Genomic DNA, 20,812 nt, shown 5'->3' on the forward strand with positions numbered 1-20,812 from the left:
TTCGCTGCTCGTGGGGACTACCTTGATCGTCAACCTATAAATCAGGTGGCTGACGACTCCTCTAAAAGACGATCTCAAATAGGAACAAAAACTGTGATAGAAAAAGAAGAGGAAATTTTACTTTGACCTTCATGGTTTATTAAATTTCAAATCAAATCATTGCAATATGTAATGATGATATTAGGTTAGTATCTATTTTAGAAAAAACATAGTGGGAGTGTGTCAAATTAGGGCCGAGCAAAATTTAAATTTAATAGAAATAATTGATTAATTAAATTATTTTAAAAATTCGGTTCCATCTATTTGATAGTTTATTTTTTGAAAAAATATTAATTATTTTAGTTCAATTAGTTTCATTTCCATTATGAATTTTAAAATTCTGTTAAATTGATTAAATTATTATTATTATTATTATTTTAATATATATATTATTAAAAACAATTACATTTTTATTTTAAAACTTTAATATATATATTTTTTATTTTTTAAAAAATGATTAATTGAGTTACTGATCAAATTAATCAATTTTTTTTATCAATTCAATTATAATAGTAAAAATCAACCCATTTGATTGGTTGAAAAAAATTTAGTTAGTTTGATTTTAAGGAAATGCTCACTTATGAAATGAATCTAGGAACTCTTGGAAATAATTATAATTGACGTGAACAATTGTACTAAGTTTCATCTGAATCATTTTAGATTCTAAAATAAGGAAGGTATACCGTAATTGTTGATAAACTATAGGGGCAAACTGAAAGTTGTATCTAAATTGCTCCAAGAACGGCCTATGAAAGAATCCACATTAGGCCCAGCCCAATGTTGAACTAGGCCTATATAAAGGATTTCAAATTTCGAACGAGCTGGCCACGATCGCTTTGCTTTCCCTCCGGCCTCGACCGACAGCGATGAAGCCTTCCGCCCTCCAGACCCCGAGGCGAACTCCGCGGCCGGCAATCCACGGCGGCGCACGGCCAAAGGAAACCCCTTCACTGCCTCCGAAGGTACTCCCCCGAACCCTGATCTCTTCCATCTCCTCTCCTCGCTCTCCCTTACTCGCCTTTGGTCGCCTACTCGCCGTAGGTCGTCTCCAGACGCTTGAGCTTCCCCATCTCGACGGTCCCGGAGGAAACCCTCGACGACTGCGGCGATCTGTTGGATTTTTCTCCTGAGGCGAGCAGCATCGTCGAGGATCCGACGGAGGTGAGCTCGAGTCCCTAATTCTGGTTCGAAGTTTTCCTTTTCTCGCTGATTTCCCTATTTTGTGATGTGCAGATTTCTCATCCCTTGCAGATCGAATCGGAGGAGGAAGGAGGATCTCACGGATCCTCCAACATCATCTCGAGGACTGCGGCGGAGCAGGAGATTCGACCGGAGGAGGAGTTGGTGGATCGATTGCGGAAGGTTCTGCGCGAGCTGATGGAATCGGCGGGCGTCAACAGCCGATCGGAGACGCTTCTGTGCGCTCTGCTGGAGGCGATAGAAGGCACGAGGTGCGAGGAAGATCCGCGGTGGGATTCAGTGTTTTTCATGAAGGTAAGAATAGGCATCATATGTTTCCTTATTCTGCTGGTAACCGCGATCAACTTGTTGGTTGTTTGGGCGGCGGTGATCGACGGCGGAGAGCGGCGGGATTTCTCCAACCTCCCTCCACCTACCTGAAATCAACTGCATACCAATCACTCTTCTCTTTTCTCTCTTGCACACATGCATTTTTTCCCTTTTGGTTTTTGGTTGTTCCCCTATCATTCACAGAGATTCTGTTATAGGACTTTCGATATCGAGTTGCAATTTTATAGATGCATGTTATTTCACACATGGAAATAGAAAATAGTAAGAGCATCATTTCTCAATAAATTATGACCAAGATTGATCAGACTGGTTAACAATAACAATACCAAATCAAACCTATGCAAATAATTTTGAAATTTTTTTCTTGGACTAGAAATTATTGACAAGAAATATAAAAATTATTGTTCTTTTAACTACTTCAATCTTGTTATTTGGCTTACAATATTTTTATTTTCATTACTGCTATTAAAATTCCTTCTATACTTTATTATGCCATTTTACATCCTAATTTTTATCAATATTGTCAATTTATTGCATCTATTGTTAACAGAAATCCACAATTATGAACTACATATAATATTTTATTGAGTTTTCAATAAAGCATCGAGTTAAAATGGAATTTCGGGTTCTTGTTTGGGCTAATTTTTTTTCTTGGTTTTCTCATTAATTAACGTTTTTGGATCTTTACTGCTGGTAGCATTATATTGCAGTATGTCCATTTATCAAAGATCCCTAAATTTCATGCACACCCATTTTGTACCTGCCAATCACATCAAATCATGATTTGCAAATGCTGGTATGAGTTCGGAATGCAAAGAGACTCTTATCTTAAAAGATCTTGATGCAAGTCTAAAGATACCAACTCAGTCTTGAGGGATTCTTTTAAAATAATTTTTCAATAAAAAGTAGAATTTATTATTTCAACAGTTATATATGGTCGGTTTCATGATCATTTATAAAGAGATAAATTAGAAAAATACAGTTGGCCATTATAGCAGAGGGTATTATCTTCAGTTTTGTTGAGATTAGACTCTTATCGACTTCAATAAATTTGTCCCGCACTAACCAACTCAGTCATATCTCAAGAGCCAAAAGAACTCTGTTTCTATACAACGTTGTTGTTGCCCATAGCTCACATCAGTGCCGCCCCTTAATTAAAAGTGGATTAGGCTGATCTCGAGTTGGTCTACGCCACCATAGAAGAGAATTGAATTTACTTCGTGTGAGCACGTTACCATCATGTATTTTCTTATATTGCATTGAATTTTTAATTTTTATTGAATAGATTTTTTATTATTTATGAAATTATTAAATTAATTTATCGATAATGATATATAATTATGACGATGTTGGAAATTTAGAAGTCATTGTGGAAGGCCTGATTGCTGACGCAGTGTAAGAGAGCGTGCCATTGACGATGAGGTAGAGGTAGTCGATCCATGAGCACAGTGCGAGGCCGTGCTCGAGCACCTCGCATAGGATCTCAATCTACAATTGTTCGCCTTCGGCATCGATGTAACTTGTAAGGGTACGTCGACATGGAGGACACATCAATCCGATTGTGACAGCCTCGGTCGAGGGAGGCCATGTCAATGACTATGGCTCCAGGAGCGAGGGCTTGATCGTGGCTGCGAGTGGAGGCTTGCATGTGAGACTATGGGAGCAAGGCACGTACATGAAAGAAAATAAAAACAAAAGAGAGGAGAGAATATAATTTCTCAAAAATTTCGTAACTTATTTTAAATTGATTAAACTGATTTAACCTAATTAAATTTGATTCGGTCATAACTTGGTCAAATCAAGTTTAAATTAATCTTGATTTGGATCAACATACTTTTTATTTCCGTGCATATCCAATGGATTTTGTTTGACCTTGAATCCAATTTTAATTCAGCACCTTCACTTCGTGTCCGGTTCATATTTAATAAAATTTAATAATAATAATAATAATAATAATAATAATAATAATAATAATAATAATAATAATAATAATAAAGGATTGGACTCCAATATGGATGACGATCATAGGAGCAAGTGCAAGAAAAAACTTCGAGTCGACGAAGAAAAGGACAGAGGGCGACACCAAAATTCAAAGAAGGGTGGTAGGCGAACGAAATCCAGTGGTGGTGACGAAGACAACGTTGTTGCCGCCCAAAGCTCACACCATGCCTATCTCCCCATCATCAAGATGTGAAAGTGCCGGCTCGCCCTTAGTTCCGACGACGATGATGATACACCTCGTATCCGGGAAGGATTCAACGCAGATGGCGACTGTAGGAGCAAGTGCAAGAAAAAGCTTCGGGTCAATGAAAAGGAGGAGGATGGAGGGGGAAGTCAGAATTCAAAGAAGGACGGTAGGTGAAGGAAATCACATGGTGATGACAAAGACAACGCTGTTGCCGCCTAAAGCTCACACCACGCCTGTCTCCCCATCATCAAGATGTGGAAGCCTCAGCTCGCCCACATTTTCGACAATGACGATGCACCTCGTATTCGGGAAGACTCCGGTGCGGACAACGACCATAGGAGCAAGTAGAAGAAAAAGCTTCAGGTCAATGAAGAGGAGGGAGGGAGAAGCCAGAATTCAAAGAAGGATGGTTGGCGAAGGAGATCCCGTAGCGATGACGAAGACAATGTTGATGTCGTCCAAAACTCACACCACACATGTATCCCTATCATCAAGATGTGGAAACGCCAACTCACCCACATTTCCGATGATGACTATGAGCCTCATATCTGGGAAGACTCCGATGCGGATGATGACTATAGGAGCAAGTGCAAGAAAAAGCTTCAAGTCGACTAAGAGGGAGGAGGACAGAGGGAGAAACTAGAATTCAAAAAGGTTGGCAGGCAAAGGAAATGTAGGGAATCCTATTTGACAAACAATAAAATTCACAGCGGAAATAGGATCCCAAAGAGTGATCCATGCAAAAGAAAACTCGTACAAAGTTTGATTTATCTATTTAATAGATCTATACTTTTGAAGTGTGTCCTTCGCTTATCCCGTTTGTTCTCGGTTCGTCAGATCTCTTGTACATTCAAGCGTTCGTGCCTCTATGCGTATCCACACGAACACGATCTCAAGCTTCGGAGAAGAATCACCTTTGTGGTACTAGTCACACAAGGAGATTCGGCTAAAATAAGGAGAAGGAAGAAAATGAGTGTTTGGCCAAAAGGGAGAAGAGAGTTAAAAAAAAATGTCTTGGTCTTTTTGAAAAGTGTAAGAAAAAACATTTTATGTTTATTTTATGAATATGAAGGGTTTTTGCCTCTTTAGCTTTCCCACATTAAAGTCAATTAAAACCCAAATAGAGCACATATTTTTCATGTTGACTCTTCATCTTTTCTTCATCTAATGAAGAAAAAAACCTTGATCTTCCTTTATTATTAATTCATTAAATATTTTAATGAATTAATATCTCATTCAAATTTGATTGAGTCTAATCTAAATGAGTCTAAATCAAATTAGACTCAATCACATAATCCAATTGAAGTCACTTGAGTCTAACTCAATTAATCCATTTCAGATCATATTTTAGTTAAATTAAAATCAATCAATCTTCGAAGCATCGTGTCCTTTGTGTGTAACCTAACAGATTTTCGTAACGTTGGTAATGTGTCTAAACCTTTTTAGACACATAAACAATGAGCGACATCTAGCAATGCATCATTGCTACGTAAGTGACAAGAAAGTCGAGATTCGACCTAACCTTTCCATGACTACTATAATGTATGATGATGTCCTTCTATCCTCGATATCTAAATTGATTAATGAGGCATAGACCGTGTCTTCCTTGATATCAATCTTTGTATTTCTTGATCCTCGAGTAGACTCACTCAAGCAAATGAGCTCAATATCTCATATTGACTCATTTGAGCATGACCATGCATTTAGTAGTCTTACTCGATCAACAGGCCCACAGATATCACTCTTGTTATATGAGAGAGATAGATCTCATCTATATCACTCATATCCCTCTATATAATTCGTTGTATATCCAGTGATCGCCTTTATAGTCTACCCTATTATGGATGACGTTTGACAATACTAAAATACACAACTTTTTATATAGGGAACCGTAGTGACTTCAGGTCTAAAGACTATTCATACCAATAGTCACATGAGAACGTTTATAATACTCATATAACGATCCATAAAATTTTCTCATGGCGATCAATTCAGTATATATTTTCTAATATATACTCATGTGTCAACGTAATATTACATATCCCTAACTTGTGAGAACAAGTCATCAATTGACCTACATGCTAGTCTCAATACACTAATATTTAATACTTGACTAGAATAGTTTACATCACCTTACTATCAATTCAACTAATTGATATGATGTAGAGAACACTACTTAAGGACATTATTATATTTAGTCATTTGGCACAAACATGAAGTAAATATAACAATCAAATTTTATCTTTATTAACAATAGAATATGATACAAAAGTCTCTAGTTAATCATCACATAATTGGCTCTAGGGCTACTACTAACAATCTCCCACTAGCACTAGTGTCAATCACTGTAATATCTAATACCGAGTGACCTAGTGTGATCATCATACTTCTTTTGTGTCAAAATCTTAGTTAAAGGATATGTGATATTAACATCAGTCGGTACTTTGCATATCTAGCTATGTTCATTTAAAATTAAAATTATACTATAAAAATTCGTCGTAACTAAATGAGAAGTTGGATAATAAATATCAAAAAATTATTTGGTTACATTATTAAATACTTTTAAAATTTCATAAATATTACTATGTATATTCTATTGATGTGAAAATAAATATATATTAGTATTAGCATTTTGTGTAAAAAATGAATATAATAATTCTCTTTATTAAAATAAATCATGTAACAATTGATATATTGAATTTCAACATATTGGTACATTACCTGAAAATTTTGTAAATCTTATTCCATTAATTTTATAAAATCTACCTCATTAGTTCATTATTGTAGGATGTGACCATATAAAAAATAGAAATTTTAATTGGTTTAATTTGATTTTCTAAAATTTTTAATCCATTTTGAATACACAAATTTAAAATATGACATATGCATAATAAATAAAAAAAATAAATCACCAATAGCAAGTTGATATATAAATTTAAGTTATTCGATACTTGTAGTATTAGAACTAGCATTATCAAATGATATTAAAAATATTTTAAAAATTAATCCATATTCTTATAACATTAAACATAATAATTGAGAGATATTGTGAGCATTATGTGATTCATCAAAAATTCTATAGGTTAATAAACGTTTTTGAATTTTTTAGGAGTTATCGATCTAATGGCAAGTCACACTCATATACGAATGTATTTGTCAATGATCACTCCAAATATCATAATATTAAAAAAATTTATTATTTAATTTACTAAATTCTTTGATTAAATCTTTTTTCCCTTGCCTTATTAATCTTTTAATTGTACGAATAAGTGTTATTTAAGGAACACGTTTAGCAGATAGATTAAGTGTTTCTTGATAAAAAAAATCTATAAATATACATTTAAAATCAAAACTAAAAGAAAGATGTTCTATAAAAATAAATCTAACTAACGATTCTCTTAATTTATTATCAGAATATATAAATAAACTTGAATCGGTACCTCCACTAGTTGAGGAAAATCTAAACAATTGCATTTGAGAACGTTCGATTTTAAATTTCATCAAGGGTGCCATTTTGATGTGTTGTTTCAATGACCAACATAGTCGTCGCTCGATTGAAATTTATAAAGGTTTTATTATACTTATATTTTGCATGCATTTCTTCAATGGAAGAATAATCATTCTCAAAATATTTAGTAAAAATAGATAATTTTAAAAAGAGTATTTTGAACCTTAGAAGTATTAACACTTATTTATGTCTCGGGTATCGAAAGTTGTTTTGACTCATCATTGATAAATTGACAGATTGACTTTTTCCTTACTCCTATAAGACTCAAATGATAAACCTCCTTTATTATAATTAAAAAATTGAAGTCGAAAACTATCGAGATTTTGAAATTGAAAGATGAGATTAAAAAAGACAGTGTGGAAATAATAAAATGAGTTGCTTATAGAATAATAAATATTAAATCGTAGTCATTTATTAAAAAAAATTAGATAATCTCAACCGTTTAAAAAAAAAAGCCTCTTCCCCAATAGTTAGAACTGTCGACCAACATTTTACTGTATATATATATATATGGGGATCTTATATATATATATATATATATATATATATATATATATTGGTTGACCTGGTTACAGGTCCAAGCCAGATCTGATTCAGACCCGATCAGAGATCATGTCTATCTACAGCATTAGTTGATTGTTTTCACAATATTGCTATAGACATTAATATGCTAATTACTAATTTAATTGACCGACTACAATTAGTTGATTGATGTAACTTTCCTCTATTGGATCTACAGCCTTATTCTTTTTGACTCCTATTAAGCGATTAGTCAACTGACCGCGCAGCTCTATTTTTACTTTTCTTGTATGTAACTCTTCTTTTGTTAAACTTTACCTTAACAGCAAATAGTAATTGCTTGATCTGCAGAGTCCTCCTAAAGATAACTTGTTGTGTTAGTGATCAAACTAAAGATAAGAGTAAAGGAGGGCAAAAGGTAAACGCTATTGCCATGGTTAATTTGTTAATATATAATTTGCTTTATTGACCATTGTATATATGTATAATTAACTTTATTGACCATTGTACAACTGCCTGCCCCTTTGTTACAGATTCCTGCTCCTTTCAATGCGCTCGTCAAGTCTCCAGGAATCCTGTGATCACTTTCTCTCTCAGTAGATTAATTTGGAGAAAACAATGCATGGCATTGGCATCCAATGCGTGCCTTTCATTTTCCTTTTTTCTTATTTCTTTTACCAATCCCCCAAATCATGCATGGACTGGACCTCCTTTATTTATTTTATTGTAATGGGGCATTAGCAACAGAAACCCACTGCTACTTCTCTTCTCCCTTTATTATACTTTTCATCATAAGACATTTCTTATTTCAAAAACACTCTTATTAAGTATCAAAATTTTTATAATGACCATTGATAATGGTCCTAATTTGCCTTTAGTTCCCGTGAAGGATCATGCCATGGGAAGAAGAAGAAGTGGGAGCTTAGCCTTTTGTCTTTTTTCTAAATTATTTATTCTTTTTTAGGTTGCAGGACAATCATATCCCCCGGCCCGGCTTTATGCGCTGCACAGATATGCTTTATTCTATCTTGAACTATTCATAGCAATTTTACTTTCAAAAAATTTTGCTACTTGAATTTTCTAATTTTTTTACATTATTTGATTAGAGTGTTTGGAATTTTATAAATATATGGAGTTTTTCGATGAATATTCCTTTGTGTTGGGTACCTATAGATTTTTAGAATGGATGGAATCTATATATATCTTCGTAACGATATTATTTTGAACTCATACCCTCATGATTTTATTTTTGAGCTTTATCCAAAAGGTATTGTACCAATATAGATATGTTAGACTTTAATTGTATCCCAACAATCTACCCCTCAAACAAAGGACCATTAAGAGCTCCTAATGGACCCTTTATTAGGAACCCTCCAATCATTCTTTTGTGAGGATTCTCACATAGCACCACATAGACCTGCGCTACCACTATTAAAAGTTAGAATCGATGGAATCCATATATATCTCCAAAATAGTATGATATTATCCATTTTGGACTCACATCCTGAGATTTTATTTTTGAGCTTAACCCAAAAGACCTCGTACCAATATAGATATTTACGTCTTATAACCTCAGAATCTTTTTCATATATTTCCAATGTGAAACTTTGATTGTATTCCAACATAGATATCTATATATCATTCACTTTTTTGTGATCAATACTTTGTGTAGAGATTCAAATATAGTTTTTTTTTTACATCTTTATGTCATGTTTGATGATAAATTATATTACTACAGAATATTGTCAAAATTAAGTAACTTTAGTAATTTAATTGATAAACAAGTACAACCATCATATTTAGTCGGATTTCGTTACATCTTCTTATTTTCTTTTTTTTTATAAAAGTATTTAAGTGAAAAAAAATATTCATCCAAAATATAGTAGATAAACAATGAGAAGGAAAGAGTACACTCCATGAGAAAATATATAGAGTAATGGCAAAGCCTCCAAAATACCAAGCCTAAAAGAAGTTGTGCTAATAATTAGTATTATAAAGGGCAATATAATTGAAGTACATAAAGTTTGGAAGAGCTAGCCAAAGTAATGTAAGATAAGGAGATGATATTGGCTCTATAATTATCAATTTAGGTTGGGCCCGTCGGATTGATCCGTTCCATCAAGCAATTTAGGTGGATTGGATTGAAATTTTATCAATCTATTTTAAAATGGGTTCAAATAGGTTGACTCGCTTAGGCTCGCAACCCACGTGGGTTGGCCCGCGGTGGACTTGGATTGGCCCATGGGTTGAGAATGTTTATTTATTTATTTTAAATTTTTAAAATTAAAATAAAAAACTTAATAAATTAGTGGGTTTGATCCGTCTAAATTATAATTTAAGTTTAAAAATTTTAACTTGATCAATTTAAATTGTAATCTAAAATTAATATTTTTAATATTTTTAATATTTTTTTATTTTTTTACAAATCCGTGTGTTGACTATCTAACCCGCAATCCACCTTGGTTTGGGTTGAAGATTTTTCAACCCGCCAAGTTGGTGGATTTTATCCCATCCCGCTCTGCCATATAATGAGTTTTTAATGGATTGGCTTGTCTTCATGAATTGACCCGTTTGACAGCTTCAACTAGCTCATTGATCTTAAAATATAATTTTATTTTTTTCATATCCTTATCTCATTGCAAGAAAAACATCATTTAGCGATTTTTTTTTCTTTCTATGTTTAATAATAGATAAATCATCCTCAAAAATAAATAGTGGTGCTTAAAAAGCACCTCGCATAAGTGAGGGTTATTAAGTGAGGCATCATTAATATTTCTAGAAGAAATATATATAGTGTCATCAAACTAATGACACTTTAACATTGTTAAACTAATAACATTTTAGCATGGAGATCTAGAGAAGTTTAGATTAACACCGTACATTTTAAAGCACTATAGAGTTTTTGACAATTTAACATCATTAATTAAAACACTACAGAGTTGACATATTTATAAATGTTTCATTTAAGCTCTCTTTCCATCTGTAAAATTCATATATAACAAATAAAAGCTATGATCAATTTGAATAAAATATATTGATGCAGAACATCTAGCAGCACAATTAATTTATGTTCTCCGATACGATTATATTTTCCTTCAAATTATGATGAGAAAAAAATCAAAGCTACCAATTGATGGTCGTCGTAGTCGTGATCATGGTGGTGACAGGCAGGTTCCAACTGAGGAAGCCTCGCATCATAATCGTAGCATCTGAGATGAGATACTTCAAGATCTATAGAGGTAAGTCATGGAATTATTCCAATGTCTAACGACGAAAGATCTTGAAGATCATGAGGTACGTGATCGAGACCGTGATAGGCAGGTTCCGACTGAGGCAGTCTCACACTGTAATTGTAGTGTCCAAAATCTTAAGGTTGTAAGTTCTTTCTTTTTACTTGGATAAAATTTTTCTTGAGAAAGATATGGATGACAAGATTGAAATCGTCAGTAATCCAATTTATGACTAAGATGAGACCGAGTCAACTAGCTAGCTAGTATATGGCGAGGTATTTTATGGTGATGATTGTGAGATTCTAGATGGCAGGTTATCTGAGGATGCAGTGTATATTCCATCAGAAGTACAACAATCACCCAAAGATTTAACTTAGTTAATATCAAAGGATCTTCCTTCCATTCTACCACTTACACGATGACTTTTGATTCATCAAATCTTAAAGATTTTGATATTGAAGACACTATCCTGAACTCGAGAACGAGTTTTTTTCAACCTAGGGCATCTGATGCAAGAGTATCTAGTAGCACAATTAGTTTATATCCTCCGATACAGTTATATTCTCCTCCGAGCTATGATGAGAAGAAATCGAGGCTATCAACCTTCCTTTTGGGCCTTGAAGAAGGATGATCGAGATTACTGACAAGAAAGATAATCAACTCATGATCTCCTGACGTGATTGGCACGATTAGATTGCAGCACTATGGTTCACTCAAATGGGATCATCAAAATCTTAGATTTAATCTTTTATTTATTTTAAAATTTTAAGATTAATTTTTTTTCTAAAAAAATAGTTTAGATTTTATCTTTTTAGTTTTTTATTTTTCCTTTTAGTTTTTTTACTCTTTCTTTTTTTTGTTTTAATTTTTTTATTTCTCAAACTATTAAATAGGGTTAATTACAGTTCTTGTAGAAGAAGTTTTTGATTTGGTTCACAACATTAACTCTGCCACCATTGAAACCTGCTAATGTAGTAATCGAAGAGATATAGTTTATGGATACTACTTATGTATAAATAGGCTCACTATGTAATGATACTTTTTCTTTGAATAAAGTTCTTTTATCAAATTTTACTATCTTTGATATGGTATTAGAGCATGTTCTGATTTGAATTTCTTTCCCTTCTCTCTGTACTCTGCGCTTTGAGCATTCCTCTTCTCCCATCCATGGCTAGTGCTTCTATCACAACTTAACAACTCTTTGAGCTGTTTAAGGCCATAATCAGGGATTCTTATGCTGAATCATCTTTGATGGGAACTTGAAATTCCGTTCCGTTGAATTCTTGCCGGATAAAAATTTTTTGGAAACGGAATCTTATCAAGTAGCCCTCATATTCGATCAACTAGGAGCTTGATCGATGCATTAAGATCATTGGGCTCTTGTGTTTGGTATTCAGGATCCATACGAAAAGAAAAATAATTTATGCAGCGGAATAAATAAATTGTACCTTTCTTCTTTGAGATGTGAAGGGGACTTTTACCCGAAGACCTCTTGATCTTCTGCTATATTCCTCTCCTCTTCTCGAACGTTGTGTGGGCAACGAACCTTCGAGATTACTCCACCAAATCTCTTCTATCCGATGGCAAGAAAACACGAAGTCTTCTCTTCCTTTCCTTGTTCTTCCTCTTCCTTCTTCTTCTTCTTGTCCGCCGGCCTTAGGAAGGAGGAGCTTGGTTAACCGCCGGCTCTAGCACAAGGAGATAAGGAAGTGGCTTAGGCGAACAAAGGAGGAGGCTTCTCAAGGGGGGAGCGCCGACCCTAACTTATGGAAGGCAGGAAGAGAGGGGGCGCCGGCTTCTAAGAGCAAGGGGAGGGGCTTATGAAAATTGTATCTTTTCCCCTTTGCAAGCCTCCCTTTTATAGCTAAGCCATCTTAGAAAATTTAGAAAGATTCTAACAAATTTTCTTATCCAGATTTAGTTAGAAAAAATCTAATAAAATCTTTAAGAAGAATTGTTAGGAAAAATCTAATAACCTTATCTTATCTAGATTTATTTATAAATAAATCTCGTAATAAGATTTTATTAGAAAAAAAATCTAACAATCTTATCTTATCTAGATTTATTTAGAAATAAATCTCTTGATAAGATTTTATTAGAAAAAATCTAATAACCTTATCTTATCTAGATTTATTTAGAAATAAATCTCTTGATAATATTTTATTATAAAAAATCTAACAACCTTATCTATCTAGATTTATTTAGAAATAAATCTCTTGATAAGATTTTGTTAGTTTCTTAATATTTATACAAAAAGTAAGACTTTCTAGTATACATCCCAACAATCTTCCTCCTCGATTTCTTTTCACTACAAGATTCTACCAACTGAGATTGGAGAAATACAGCTTAGAAAACATAAAATTTCACTGGCTTATATTAAGAAGCTCTTTCTTTTTAGAATCACATACACACAAAGCACATTTAATTCCAAAGGATACTTGGATAATTTATTTAGGGGCTAGTGAACATATGTGCTTAAATTTTTCTCAACATCATTTTTTTCTACAAAAACTATCACAGCTCGTGTTCAGTTTCCTAATGGTAATGGAGCACCTGTGACTGAGCACATTGGACAAGTTACCCTTGGTCCTAATTTAATACTTAATGATGTTTTATATATACTTAGTTTTATAGTAAATCTGATTTCAGTTCATAAATTGCTTATCAAGAACTTGATTCAACCATATTTCTTTCCTAATGTCTATTTTCTTCAAGAATTGTCTTCCAGGATGATGATTAGGAAGGCTAAGCAAAAACATAGTTTGTACCTTTTGTAGCAATCACTCATCACTAATTTTACTTTCAATTTGCAATATGTGAACAATTTTGCTATATCTAAAACTTTCATGTCTAATTCTGTTTGCTTTAATTTATGACATTTTCGATTGGGCCACACATCTCATCGCGTTATTCCTTACATTTTCTAAAATTTATCCACAAATTCATAGTTATCCAAATAAGATTTGCTTGACTTGCCCCAAGGCAAAGCAAAAAAGATTACCCTTTACAGAACATGTTGATGTAATAACCTTGTTTGATCTAGTTCATATGGACACATGGGGTCCATGTCACACTCGTGTTATTGGTGGACAACGGTTCTTCCTCACCATCGTAGAAGATCATTCATGAGCCATTTGAACATACCTTATGCATCAGAAGTTTGAAGCGCAAAAAATACTGCAATCTTTTATCAACATGGTCCTTGTTCAATTTCATAAGTGGATTAAAATCATCCGATCTGATCAAGCAAAGGAATTCAACTTCTTTGACTATGACCAACAAGGAATTGAGCACCAGAAATCTTGCATGGAGACACCTGAGCAGAATGGAATTGTGGAGAGGCATCACCAACATCTTCTCAATATGGCCCGCACACTATTATTTCAGTCCAATCTACTGAAGAAATTCTGGGGCTATGCCATATTCACAGCAACACACCTAATCAATCGTATACCTGTTTAGCGACTCCATTTCGTGACTCTATATGAGAAGCTCACTAGAAAAGTGTCAAAATATGACTACTTACGGGTCTTTGGATGTTTGTGCTTCGCCTTAATACTGAAATGCAATCGCACGAAATTGGATGAATGAGCCCGACATTGCATCTTCATTAGCTATCCAGCCTGAATGAAAGGACACACCCTCTATAATCTTGAAACTGAAGAGATTTTTGTCTCCCGAAACATCGTCTTTCATGAAGATGTTTTTTCCTTTGCTTCAGAATATATTTCTCATCTGAATGCCCCTCCTGTAACGGGCCTTCTAGAAATCAAGAACCCCAATGGGCTCATTGAGGAATTTCTACCAACAATTGATGAGCCCAAAACTATCAAGACAAGTCCAGCTCAACCAACCGAGACAACTCCAGCCCAACAAGAAATTTCCTCTCAAGATGTGGACAATGAGCACACTGAAGAGCAATCTGCAATGACTGAGAATCACATTGACCAAGAACTTACTCTTGAAACAACAACGGAAAATGTCGCGAACCTTAGACCTCAATCTTAACGAATTCGGCAATTACCCAAATATTTGAGCATCTATCAGCATGATATATCTGATCCATAAGCTAATCACAGCATGACTTATCCCATTCAAAAATACTTGAGCTCCGTCAGATTGAGCCCTTTCTATGCAACTTTTACTTCAGTTCTTTCTACAACAATGGAGCCACAATCATATGAGGAAGCAACACAACACGTTGAATAGATATCTACCATGGAAGTTGAATTAGCTGCGCTTGAAGCCAATCACACCTGGAAAGTAGTTTCTGTGCCAAAATTAATGCACATGATTGATTGGCAACTATTATAAATTAAAGCTATTATTAGTAAAATACAACTTACTAATATGAACGTCCAAAAAAAGATAATGATTCATAAGTTGCCCGAAATTTGCTATATAACTAATAATCACTACTCATCTCATGCCCCCTCCCCAAATGCCAAACTATATAGCTTTAACTCTAATTACTTGACTCCTACCACCCAAGATTCCATCTTGGATATCAAAAGCTTGCTTGGCTTGTGATGCAAAAATGAATGGATCATCTTTAATGTATCCATTATGGTCCAAACCAAAATCCTCTTGATGATTGTATATCAACCCAAACACATTTAAACATTAATGATCTTGATACTCAAGAATCGTAGAACTCAAATATATTCTTCAACATGTTGTAGTATGTGGTTCCATCCATCTTAACCATAGCACCTTTGTTTTTTGTTATTCATTCTTTATATGAAAGTGAAATATATTAACAAGAAGCTCATTATTTTCATTACAATTTAATTTGAACCCTTGTCAAAGCTATAACATCTTTGAGCAATTATTGTCACTCAATATGGGAGCCTATAATCACTAAACTATCTTAGCTTACATGTAATGTATAAGAAGGCTATTGATATTGCTCAAAATAAAACTACCTTCTCCAACAACCAAGATACAAATAGCTATCCATTGTGACTCCAATTCGAGAACTAGGATTCATTATGTAGTGAATCTTGCAAATACATGCCATATCATTAGATGGCATACATTATGCAGTGAAGATCGACACTGTTCATCATAAAATCTTTGTAAATCATGATTTTTCAATTATTTATATTTATTGGAATAATATTGTAAGATATAATGAAACTAGATCATTAGATGATATATCTTTTTGTATGACTCTAAGAATTTACTATGAAGCAATTGGCTTGTGAACACTACTAGAAAAATGTTAATAGACAACGCCCCAAAGACAACGGTTTTTAGCAAAAGCGTTGTCGTATTTCAATTTACAACGTTTTTAGTCAAAAGCGTTGTCTTTTGAAATCAAAAGACAACGTTTGTACAGAAAGCGTTGTCTATTAGCGTTTATTTTGGGTCAACCACAACACTTTACAAAAGCGTTGTCGAAAACGTTGTCTTTTAGCGGGTTTTTTGCCAAAGACAACGCTTTTAAAAGTATTGTCGTTTAGTGTTGTCGTTGATGGTTTATATCCAGGGTTTTTTATCGGGCGAGTCCGCGATTTCCTTCGTACGCCTCCCTCTTCTCTCCCGCACCATTTTCGTCCCTCTCCCGCTCTCGCACCTCTAGCTCGTCTTCTCCCCCGCGCCGCATTTTCGTGCCTCTCCCGCCCCCTCTCGCACCTCTAGCTAGTAGCTACTCTTCTCCCGACCCCCCTTTCGTGCCTCTCCTCTTCTCCCGCCCCTTTCGCACCTCTAGCTCCTCTTCGCGCCGCTGTGAAGAGGCGAAGACGAAGATAGAACGGAAGCTGCATCCGGTGCTCCTCCAGGCCCGTGCTCCTCTCTAGGGCGGTACTCCTCCAGGCCCGTGCTCCTCTAGTGCGTACGGTGACCTCCTCGTGTCAACATGAAATTTTCTATGCATTTATTGGTTTGTTTACAGAAGAAGGATTCAAAAGTCAATAAATTGGACTTTGGTCCATCTTTTCTGCAAGTAAATCGCTCTCTCTCTCTCTGTCTCTCGTGCTTCATGTGGATTCAGCGACGGAGAGAGACATGGATCTTTGAAAACCCTAACCCTAATCGCCGGTGCCACTTGAAGATCCAAGTTGCTTCCCGATGGCGTCTTCGAGGGTGATGGCGTCGTCATCCTCCGCCAACTCCGATCTCACGCACCAGATCTCCATCTGCTCTCTCCCCGTCGCTCATCTCCAAAGCTCCGTCAGCGGAGGCGGCGGACTCACCAAGAGCCTCGGGTCGATGAGCATGGAGGAGCTTTTCCGCGGCATATGCGCCGAGAACACCGCCGCCTTGGGGGCGGATGGGGGAGCCTCAGTGTCGGGACAGGGTAGCAGCTTGGCGTCGCTCAAGAGCATCGGCGGGAAGACGGTGGAGGAGGTATGGCGGGAGATCACCGCTGGCCGGGTGGCCGAGGGCGGGGAGGGACCTGGGTCGGAGATGACGTTGGAGGACTTCTTGGCGCGGGCAGGGGCGGTGGCAGAGGAGGACGTCGGAATCCTGTCCGGTTCCATCCAAGCTGGTGGCGGGCCGAATCCATTGGTGGGATAATCTGGTTGTTGAATTTGTCAACGGAGCAGAGGGTGTGGCAAGTAGTAGAGGGAGGAAGAGACCGTTGTTGGATCCAGCGGATAGGGTTGCTATGCAGCGGCAAAAGAGGATGATAAAGAACAGGGAGTCTGCTGCCTGATCAAGGGAGAGAAAATAGGTTTTTGGTTTGCCCTCGGTTTCCAAAGGTAGACTGGTCACTGAATTACTAGGTAGACCCTAAAAGCTTGAATTTTTTTCCTCTGTAACTTGATGTTTTTAGGCATATGTTGCTGAGCTTTAAACTTTAGTGTCAAAATTGGAGGAGGAAAATGCACAGCTATTGAGATCTCAGGTAATAAATTTCAGACCAATTTTGTTTGAGGATAAAAAATTTATCTCTTGGTTTTTTAAAAGTATTGTCGTTGAGGGTTTATATCCAGGATCTCAAGTCTGTGCATTTCTCATAAGGAAAACTGAACTCAAATATATGCTCACCATATTTTGACCTTAACTTGTCCAAAGTTGATAATGCAGGAAGGTTGTGCATGACTTACCTATAAATAAGAAGATATTAGCTTAATTGGTCTATTGATTTGTGCTAGTCTGCATGTGCTCGAGTTGTTATTGGCTAATATTTGAAACATTGAGTTTTACTTACATTAGTTTCATTTATTTTACAAAGTTGTATCATTGTTCCTTCAATGATACATCAACTGCTCTTGCTGCCTTATTAAAGCTATTGTCATTTCTTCTACAGTCAGCCTGGCATGACAATAAGTTGGTTTCTATATGTTGCAGCTTAAGGCATTGGAAGCAACACTGAATGATATAAACAATTCATTTGGCAAGGGAAGTGTTACAAGATTAGGAAGTGCTGGTGGTGCTTTAGTGTATGTATACTGTTGATATATCTCACTTGTTTTACGTAAAAAGCCTGCTGTATTTCGATAATTTGATTAACAAGATTGATCTTCATTTGACAAGGAAAACAAAAGGATCTCTCTATCTATGCTTAAAGAATTGAATAGCTCTAGAATTATTGTGATTTGTGAAATTATAAATTGTCTTTCTTTTCTGATTCAACAGATATTTGGTTCAGAAAGCAGTGGGAAGACTACGCTAGCTCTACATGCAATTGCAGAAATACAGGTATAGCTTTAAAAGTTTAGTGTTGTTTCTTTAGAAATGATAAATGTTTGTAGGACAAGGTGACACATTTTTTTTTAACTGCTAAAGTATATTACTGAATCAACTATGTATTCGGCTACTAATATGCAGAAATTGGGAGGCAATGCCATGCTTGTTGATGCAGAGCATGCTTTTGATCCAACTTATTCCAGGGCATTGGGAGTTGACATAGAAAATTTGATTGTCTGCCAACCTGACAATGGGGAAATGGCATTAGAAAGTAATTTTTGTTTCACTCGGATAATTTTTTATGTCTTAGTTTTTTTCTCCCCATTTATACTATTATTTGTTATTGACTTTTAAAAGTTGCCAATATTAATGTTCTACTTAGATTTAGTAAGTATAATGATTCTGAAAAAGGAACTTTGTTTACCTTAGTAACAGTTTGATTTTTGTGAGTTTCTGTATCTTTGCAAATTAGAGACAGTTGATTAGCAGCTACCAAGGTTATTGCTCTTTACAACACACTTCCTGTATGTTTTAAAGAAATTTGAAGCCGTTAATCTTGACTATAAAACTTAAAGAATCATTGTTGATCTGTGTTTTCATCTAAACCATCTGCTAGATTATCTGATTTCCTGTAACCTAATATCTTGTTGCTTTAAGTAATCCATGGGCACATGTTTTCACTTAAATGTAAATTGTCACTAATAACTTTATGGCATCACTTCGTCTAGAGATTCGCCCTATTGGAAAGATCAAATCTGTGAGTGAATGACTTCAGTGATTAACTTCTAGTTTTCTTTATCTCGACTTTAATAAATTAGAATAACTGCATTAGTTTTTTTTGTTTATTTTTTTGTGAATTGCATTACCATTCACTTAAACTAGCTCTTTGATTATTTCTGTGAAAGGCTCAATAGTTGATCTTTGTGGAGCCAGGTAACTTCTCAAGATTGTTAAAGAGACGCCGAGATAATCCATTGCAACTTGAAAACCGAGAGTTTACTTACAGTGAGTTAGAGAGAATAACCAACAACTTTAAGAATATCATCGGCAAGGGAGCATTTGGTACAGTCTACCATGGTTTGTTGGAAGATGGTACTCAAGTTGCAGTCAAACTGCGCTCTCAATCATCATCACAGGGCACTAAAGAGTTTCTAGCTGAGGTAATTAGTGCAACTAGTTAGATTAGCGATATGTCTATGGTCGAAGCAATGGTTTTTCTTTTTTCTTCTCTGAATCTTTTTTAAAATACAATTTGCCTATCTTATGAAACGTTATCTCTCTACGTATTTTGATAATTAGGTATATAATGATTTTGGTTCTCATTACAGGCCAAATGCCAATAGTTTGTGTGTGTGTGGTTGTGTGCAAAGGCTTTTACACAGTTTATCTTTAGCCAACCCTGAATAGCGGTGACTCAGGCCTTGATGTTGTTTCTCTTATCAAAATGCATCAATTGTCTGTTATACAAAAGCAAGTCTATTTTTTCTTGAATCAATTCATTTTAACTAATACCCCACTGCTTTCTAAAGTATATGATGATTTGTTGTTGAGTTGCATTCAATAGAAGAGTATATTTATTCACCTATGTACATTTCTTCTTTGAGTAAACTCTTCGCTATACTTTTTCTATTTATTTCAGGTTCTTCATAATATTGCTGTTGCAGAATACTTGCGAGATGGTTTCACTGATCCTAGGAATCTTCTTGATGCATTAAACAAGCTTAAAGTAAGTTGTACTGAACTTTGACGAATATGTTGTTTGAATTAATTCTTGAAGAAATTTTCATACTAACATCTTCTCTACTTCATTCTAACATTCTTGTGGAAATTAACTGTGTCAACATTAAAGTTATGATTATCTTCTCTACTTGGTGATGCACCTGCTGTTACTTGGTGTTGCTAATGTTGTGATGCACCTGTTCTATTTCTGCTGCTGTTGGAGGATATTCTGTTGCGTTGAAACCTTTGTTATGGACCTGCTGTTGTTATGGAGCTTCTATGTTGGAAGTTGTAACTTGAATTTGTGTTATGAACTTGTATAAGTTGTATGTTATGGACCTGTTGTATGTTATGAATTTGTGTTATGAATCTGCTGTAAGAATGATTTTTGTGTAAATATAAGTTGTATGTTTTGTATGTGATTTAGTAAATTTTGTAGCC

At 35.1% G+C, this 20,812-nt stretch overlaps 1 protein-coding gene and 1 pseudogene across 1 annotated transcript; both read left to right on the plus strand.

The window, feature by feature from the left end:
* The first annotated feature begins 905 nt into the window (after positions 1-905).
* On the plus strand, positions 906-1,659 carry LOC141822968 (uncharacterized). Its single transcript, XM_074710261.1, has 3 exons — positions 906-1,001; positions 1,081-1,200; positions 1,273-1,659. Exons 1-3 carry the CDS (start codon positions 906-908, stop codon positions 1,657-1,659), a joined length of 603 nt encoding a protein of 200 aa, XP_074566362.1.
* Positions 1,660-16,971: 15,312 nt separating this feature from the next.
* LOC141823818 (uncharacterized) lies at positions 16,972-20,399 on the plus strand (annotated as a pseudogene).
* Positions 20,400-20,812: the final 413 nt, after the last annotated feature.

Source organism: Curcuma longa, chromosome 3, assembly GCF_044706935.1.
Source record: "Curcuma longa cultivar G26 ecotype Majalengka, Jawa Barat chromosome 3, ITB_CL_G26_1.1, whole genome shotgun sequence".
NCBI classification, from domain to species: Eukaryota; Viridiplantae; Streptophyta; class Magnoliopsida; order Zingiberales; family Zingiberaceae; genus Curcuma; species Curcuma longa.

Coding starts and splice junctions, on each gene's coding strand:
- LOC141822968 (XM_074710261.1), top strand. CDS start 906: ATGAAGCCTTCCGCCCTCCAGACCCCGAGGCGAACTCCGCGGCCGGCA. Junction 1,002..1,080: donor CCCCTTCACTGCCTCCGAAG/GTACTCCCCCGA, acceptor TACTCGCCGTAG/GTCGTCTCCAGACGCTTGAG. Junction 1,201..1,272: donor TCGTCGAGGATCCGACGGAG/GTGAGCTCGAGT, acceptor TGTGATGTGCAG/ATTTCTCATCCCTTGCAGAT.